The 7,565-nt window shown below is 43.7% G+C and overlaps 1 protein-coding gene across 2 annotated transcripts; it reads right to left on the bottom strand.

Annotated features, from left to right (window-relative positions):
* Window positions 1-1,902: 1,902 nt before the first annotated feature.
* Window positions 1,903-6,647, bottom strand: gpr17 (G protein-coupled receptor 17). 2 transcript variants are annotated; one of them, XM_035414002.1, is made up of 2 exons: window positions 6,385-6,647; window positions 1,903-3,591 (listed from the first exon to the last, which is right to left on the bottom strand). In XM_035414002.1, exon 2 carries the CDS (start codon window positions 3,581-3,583, stop codon window positions 2,567-2,569), a length of 1,017 nt encoding a protein of 338 aa, XP_035269893.1. In that variant the 5' UTR covers window positions 3,584-3,591; window positions 6,385-6,647; the 3' UTR covers window positions 1,903-2,566. The 2 variants fall into 2 exon arrangements, with proteins under 2 accessions (XP_035269893.1, XP_035269891.1); XM_035414000.1 differs by lacking the exon at window positions 6,385-6,647 and adding an exon at window positions 4,219-4,538.
* Window positions 6,648-7,565: the final 918 nt, after the last annotated feature.

Below are 7,565 nucleotides of genomic sequence, written 5' to 3'. Positions count from 1 at the left end.
GTGTAGAGTAAATTGCTGCTACAAGCACAGAAACTTTGTTCTCAGAGGGAGAAGCTGTTAAAGGTCACTTAAAAATCAAGAGATGCACTCACTTTGTAGTGCAAAGACTATCAACATTAAAGACAAACCACTGTCAAGCCCACGTCTGGTTCCCTCCTCTTTTTTCATGCACTCTTGAAAGATCCCCTGTGAACCCTTATCTGTCCTCTTCAGCAGAGAGCAACAGAGGATGCCCCACACTGTCAGAGTAGGCGGTGGACAGGAAGTCTTTCTCGCGCACACACACACACACACACCGCACACACACAAAGCTGTTCTGCTGACAAACCACAGCGCGAGTCACGTGATCCGAAAAGAGAACCCAGCCTCGGTGACACTCGCTGCAGGCCGGGGGATTTCCGTCCCAGGCCATCTGCTGCCACAGATCCCAGATCAGTTAAAACCCCAAAACCAGCAGCCCAAGACAGGATGAAAAGACTAACAGAGAGTCAAGCAGAAATAGCAAGCTCTTCCCCCCGTTGCCATACCTGTACTAATGCCTACAAAATGACATTGCGCTACCCATAACAAAAAAATTGCACTCAAGAGCTAATGTAATGGACTCCTTTTTTGTCACTAATAGGAGTACGGAAATGGCTTTTTGTTTGTAATTATTATAAACATTTCATCTGTATGCTTCTTCTCGTGTCCTAGCAAATAATCCAATGCAATCCAAGTTTAGCTCTAGCAGTTTTGTATGCCAGTGTTTAATGTTACACACTGTAAACTCAGAACAGTATAGACATTAAACATGAGCCTATCTGACACCATCACTAAGCACAATAATGTGCACCAGACATTTTCAACATTTTCACTTCCACCACAAGCATTTCAGTTGTCACATAAACCCATCATGCATTGTGCCATGGAATTACAAACACAGCCATCTAGGTTATTTTTTCAATGCCGTTTAATGATTTACAATACATTATGGAAGGCACTGGGAGTTGAATAAATAATAGGACAAATATTCAAACAAGTAATAGCAAAAGTTCAAGGTATTAGTCAAGGCAAAATAACTTTTGCACGTGGCCAAATCGTACCTTGCAGTATCATAACACGTTTAAGCCTCTGAAGGAAAAAAAAGGACAGTTAGACTTCTCATATGTATAACTGGATTTGGACTGTGAAGGACTGATATACAATGGTATTGCAGCTAAGATCTTAGGATATGTAAAATATGCATTATAGCCAGTAAAGTCACATTTCCCTGTATTACGATGTATAGTTCCATATTTTGGTAGATGTTAATGCTACGTGATAAAATATCTTAATAGGTCAAGACAGTGTAAGGGAATGTTATGTAAAAGAAATACAAGTTAATTCACAAAATATATACATCAATGTACTGACTGTAAGGAATAGTCAGACAGTGAATACTTCTATTATTTTTTAAGGACTGAATGCTTTTATTGTAATGTTATAATGTTTTGCCCCAGCTAACCCAAAACGTTTCCAGCACGTTCGGAAAGAGTCCAGTTCGATTTCCTTTTGGTTGTCAGATGTGTTATGATGAGAATGTTCATTTTATTGTTCCAAACAAGTTCTTAAAAAAATAAAAAATTTAATGTTCCAAATATATCAGAGACTTACTAGTAACAAGTCTGGAAAATATGAAAAAATATTCTGGGAGATTTGCCATGTCATATGTTTGAGAAAAGAAAGTTTTGAAATTGCAGATCTGGTGAGAATTGCTACATTACTCATAAAATGAACATAGAATCTATCCCAGGGCTATATTCATTTATAAAACGAACATAGCCCTAAGATAGATTGGCGGCCTGTCCGAGATGTCTTCGTGCCTCTCGCCCAATGCGCTGTGAATGGGCCCACCCACCCACACACATGATGACCCTGCCCAGGATAAGCGGGTACAGGTAATGGCCGGATGGATGGAAACTGAATATAATGTTCTAAGGATGTTTCTGAAATGTTTCTCGTTACATCAAGGTAACTTTCAAGGGCCATCCGGCAAACAAATGTACATGCTGTACGTTTGCCCTTATTTTCATAACGTTCCGGGAATGTTCCGAGAACCACAAATTGTTAGCCGGGGCTGTCCCTGGGTGATGTAAATATTTACACCACTAAGCACCGAAGCTGCACCTGAAGTTCAAAACAAGAATACTCAAGCAGGTAATAAAAGATGATTATAATAAATGCTGAATTATAGATATCTATAGAATCTAAATTCATTTTGTCAGGGAACATGCAAATCCTCACTGACGTGCTAACAATGTTCTGACTTCTCCGTTCACTATCATAGGCACTTAACTTTTTTTGGTTGAGAGGACAGGCAGCAACACCAACCTGCCACACCTGGCAAAAACAGCATGCAATACATTTTGACCGGGATAATTAATTAATAGCTTTTAACTCCCTAGGGGAAATCAAAGTAACTAATTGTACTCGCTTCTGTGGTTGTAAGCAGAGGCCACAGAGCGTTTTCATTTGGAAGGATGAATTGCACGAATATGGCAGGTCTCCTAAAAATGGCCGTGGCAAAGGCCCGGCTAGCTTGTCCTCTTCAGAACTCGGACCTGGCGCTCACAGAGCTCTCGTGGGTTCCCTTCAGCTCCCCACTGGTGGCGCCAGACCCCCCTGCCTTATCCTGGCATAAGAGCCTCTGCAGGCTGTCCCTGAACTTCTCTGCCCCAAACAGGTAGACGAGGGGATCCAGGGCTCCATTCAGACAGGTAAGGGATGAGGTCAGGCGGTTGGCCAGCATCAGGCCGCGCCTGGCCCGGCAGGAGATGCCGGGGTGGCCGTAGCCCAGGATGAAAATGGCGCGGCTGGCGTGGTAGGGCAGGAAGCAGACCACGTAGATGAGCAGGACGAGGCCGATGGTGCGCAGGGCCTTCAGCTTGAGGGCCGGCTCCAGCCTGGAGCCCCGGTGGAGGCTCTGGATGATGAGCAGGTAGAAGGTGAGGGTGGCCAGGAAGGGCGGGGTGAAGGCCACCGCCAGGGAGACGAGCGCCCGGCGGGAGGCCTTCTCCCGGTACAGCTGCGAGCACACGGTCACCCCGTCCACCTCGGAGGTCTGCTGGCTGACCAGGAGGGGCGCCATGGAGACGGTCACCAGGGCCCAGAGGGAGAAGCTGATGGCGTGGGCGTAGCGGGCGCGGCGGACCTTCAGCGACCGCACCGCGTGGACCACGGCCAGGTAGCGGTCGCCGGCCACGCAAGCCAAGAAGTAGAGGCTGGCGTACATGTTGACGTAAAACAGGAACCCGGCCACTCTGCAAGGCACTTCTCCAAACGGCCAGTGCCCCCCAGTCAGGTGATACGTGGCCCGTAGGGGTAAGATGATCACATAAGAGATGTCAGCTATGGCTAGGTGCAAGAGAAAGACGTTGGCTGGGGAAGAAGTGCCACGCTGGCGGGAGAAGATCCAGAGGGCCACACCATTTCCATTCAAGGCCAGGAGGAAGACCAGGATGTAGTATCCCCCAAAGAGCAGGTTCTCTGTGGTCGTCTCCCCTCCACAGCTCTCTGAGGACTGGTTGGAAAACAGAGGAGTGACTTCCATTGTAGAGGAGTTCATTTTTACAGCTAGAAAGGAAAGACATAAAGATAAAATATTCATATTGCTGTATATAGGCAGCACACACTGTGTCATGTATTCTACAATCATTTTTTTTTATTGTTATAAATCAATTTTAATATCTGCAAGTAGATAAAATGCACTACAATTTCCCAGCATGTAACCAGCAGGTTATTTCCTTATCATTATGAGTTTACGCATTCTGAGTATCAGTAATGTTGAAATTAATGCATTGCTGTGCAGATGTGACTCTTAACTTCAACGTGATGCAGATTATATGTAGCTGATTTCCAGACACATAAAATCATTGAAACATGACGAAAGCCAAGAGGAGCCTTGGTGAAACATCCAAACGAATTATGTCCACAATTGTCATAAATTTACTTATTCTGCATTTCCCATTACAAGATGTGGTTTTCATTTGTAATTCAAGGCTGAAATCTTACTCTTGACCAGTCGAGAAAGATTAAGACAAAAAGAGAAAGATTAGTGATGAAAGAAGACGAATACTACACTTCTTGACCACTTAAAAAAAAAAAAAAAATCACTCCCACTTCAAAAGGAATGTTACAGCTCTTTCCCCAATGCCTGATTAAAATTTTACCCTGAAAGAGAGAGGATATTTATCTACTCACAGGGATCCCAGCTGTGCTTTTCACGGTTGCTGATTGCAACAGAAAAAATGCTTTGATAATGCACTTCCTTGTTCTCAACAAGACAGTCCAACCGAGCTTCCTTCTGCTGTAATTCAAATGTCAAATGCGGATGGTAAATGGACTGCATTTATATAGCGCTAACCCTAACCACATCACCATCTCCCTCAGAACGAAGGAGAGTATCGGGACTCATTGTGAAGTGTTGGCCAACGTGCATCAGAATACAAGCGTGATAAAACGTATTAAATATTATGGTGCCCAGCTCTACTCTTGGGGGTGTGTTTTTGGCCCAGGGTCAGAAGAGCGGGGTAACAGGAGATGTCAATATCCCTGGGGAATGTGCAGATGTCCCTAGAGGAGATAAATGTCTCCGATTGGTCAGATGAGGTACAGTGTCAGACAGCCACACCTTGTTATGAGATACTCCTCTCTGCTATCTTTTTCCAAGATGCTCCAGCTGTCTCCTTGGGTCTGATTTGTTTTAATCTTCAACATGCTCTATGGTAGGGTAGGTAGGCATGGATGTGGCATGTGGCATGTCCAATAACTTCTATAAATAATCTGTCCCAACAGATGTATCTATCAGTGTGTTTGACATGGAGACCTTTACACGAAATTCATTACAAGGCAGTTAGCTGTGTCCTTGTAAATTGTCTGAAATGTTATCTTTATTGTGTCTGTTGAGAATAATATTGAATGTTTTATCTTGAATTATTTTTAAGTTCCATTGCTTCGCACTTTCTATGGGAATTGAGTTATGTGGAGAACAATTTGAGGCTTGTTTCAGGGTGTGCCTTGAGAAAAAAAAACAAGACACCAAAATATTATGACCATCCAAGGAAAATATAAAGGAGTGTCTCTCTCAGGGTGCATGCTCCTATATAGTAGAAAGGAGTTTTGGGGGTGGGGGGTCAGAGTTCATGTTCTTAGTGGGAGTAAAAACACAATATCCCATCGTGGCACTCCCAGTAAGAATTCCATGGACAGATCCTACTATTACATTCTAAGAGGATAGGAACTCAAAGCACACATTGTACTTATATGATTCACTGACACTAAACAGCATTTATGAAACAACGCAAAAGAACAGCTACATGCCAAAAGCATCTTAAGTATTCTACTCAAAGAGTGCAAATCCTTTCTCTGCTGAAGACAGTACAATTGTACCTACCAATTTGGCTGTCACAATCAATTAACAAAGTAAGAAGAGAACCAGATGCAGTAGGATGGCTGTTTCATATATTAGCAGTGTGAAATAGCATTAATGTGCTATTTAATGGGTGGACTGAATAGAGTGCCACTTCCTAATACAAGACTCTGACTTATAGTGTGCGGACATAAGTTCCTTAGCAGGAAAAGTACCTGTCCATTAAGGGAGAATGCAATAGGGGCACAGGCAAAAGTTAGTCCAAGTCCAAACAAGACATTCGTCAAGAAAACCAGGAATTTATTGGCCATTGTGTCTAACAGATCTGTGCAAGCTCTCGAAGAGAAAGCCCGTGGCAATGACAAAGGGGTTGATTGTGATTCCTAAGATGAACCTTTCAAAAGATTAGCCAAATCCGCTCTGTAACAGTGACTCTGCTGCATGCCTATGCAAAAACCCTCCTAGAGCAGCACACTCTCCTCTGCGGTTGAGTTAGAGGAACGAACGTGATATTTGTGCATTACGAGACGCCCCACACATCTGAAATAACACGGGGCATCGCAGCTGCACAAACCTGATAAAGGTTCTCTCCTTTAATGGGTAAGTCAACTGGCTGCAGTTTCCTCAAGTAAATATTTGCTTTGTCAATTGATTTGTTAAATAAATGCTCATTTCAATTGCAGGATAGGGACCAGCAGACAGCTCAGTTAATGTCTGGTGTGCAAAGAATAACACATAAATTTCAAAAGAAAAACTCATCAATGAGTTGAACTTAAGTTTTCAAATCCTAAATCAGCTCAGAAACGATTCTCAACTTAAGAAGTTCTCTTCTCCCGCAGCAAGCACATGAATAAAGAATCTAAGAAGATAAAGTGAAGCGAATAAAGTGAATCAAACTGCTAACAAAAATTTACTTTGGAATCAGTCTTTTTAGATGTAGCCTGTTAAGGTTCAAACATCTCAATCTTTACCACGACCAAAGAGAGAGAGAGACTTACCAATCAGGAGTTCTTCTCAGTGTGCAGCACTGAAGGAAAGCGTACAACGAGGGAGTTCTCCAGTTGCTGGCGTGGAGCTTACAACAGCTGGTGCAGGAGCAGAAGATTACACTGCAGCTCCAAGTTAGCGTGTGGAGCAAAGTGAGGGCTAGTGAGACAGCAGCGGCATGTTATAGCAGGTCAGTGACAGGAGGCATATCCTTGTTTCAGTCCCCCTTGGCGAGTTTTATTTGGGAGAAACCGTGGCTCTGTGCATGTTTTGCGTCTCCACAAATTTGATTACAAAGTGCCAACGGGGGGCTTTCGTTTGAACTCTGACCCCCACCCATTCTCCACCAACCCCTCTCCTCTGAGGACCACTTGTGCCCTTGACAATGGCCTGAGTCAAGAGAAGGGGCTCGTTTCAATTTGAAGAGAAGAATGGCGTGCCTCGGCTGCAGTGAGTCGCCAACCACAGCGTCATGGCAACAGGGCCTAGTATCAGTCCAAAAGCCTCTGTGACAAAGCTTTTTCCCCTCCATATCAATAGATAGAAGGCAGACTGTGAAGTTAATTGGGGTGGCTTATGAAAAAAGAGACCATCTTTTGTAGACTGAAGTGAAGAAGCTCCCTGTAGTCCTTAAAGAAGGGGAGGGGGAACAGGGGCTCTTGTTGGTTTCACCCCGCTGGGGCTGCCTTTCATAAAGGCCCAAAATAATCAGCCGCATTCTGACCAGACAGATGCGGAGAGAAAATGACCCAGCAGAGATAATATTTCTTTCATACAAGGAGATCACAGCTGTACGTCTGACACGCAGCCCATTCTCCTCTCTGCACCCTGCTCCATCGATATGGTAATGCGATTCAATGACTTGAATGAAAGCACTGTTTTTGTTGAGAAGCGTCACGACCAGACTTTTCAGTGCCAACGCTTAATTGGGATGTCTCCCTGCTTTTCTTTGTCCTTTCTCTTTCACCGTGGTTGTTTTCGTGGTCTCCTCACGGCAAAATATTGGGGTCAGTCATGATTTACAGGGATAATGTGAATATTCTTCCACTGTGATGTCAGATACGGATATGAAAGGGTAGAGGACACAGGTTTCTTTTCGTCCACCTTAGATTTATAAAAAATAAATCTTTGCCACATAAAAAAACCAGTAGATTACAGTGCTTCTTTGTGTATGTGTTTACTATTACATCTA

Source organism: Anguilla anguilla, chromosome 4 (genome assembly GCF_013347855.1).
Source record: "Anguilla anguilla isolate fAngAng1 chromosome 4, fAngAng1.pri, whole genome shotgun sequence".
Taxonomy (NCBI): Eukaryota; Metazoa; Chordata; class Actinopteri; order Anguilliformes; family Anguillidae; genus Anguilla; species Anguilla anguilla.
The sequence above is the reverse complement of the archived record's forward strand: the minus strand, read 5'-3'. Positions and strand labels throughout refer to the sequence as shown.

Coding starts and splice junctions, on each gene's coding strand:
- gpr17 (XM_035414000.1), bottom strand. CDS start 4,366: ATGCAGTCCATTTACCATCCGCATTTGACATTTGAATTACAGCAGAAG. Junction 3,592..4,218: donor AAAGCACAGCTGGGATCCCT/GTGAGTAGATAA, acceptor TTTCCTTTCTAG/CTGTAAAAATGAACTCCTCT.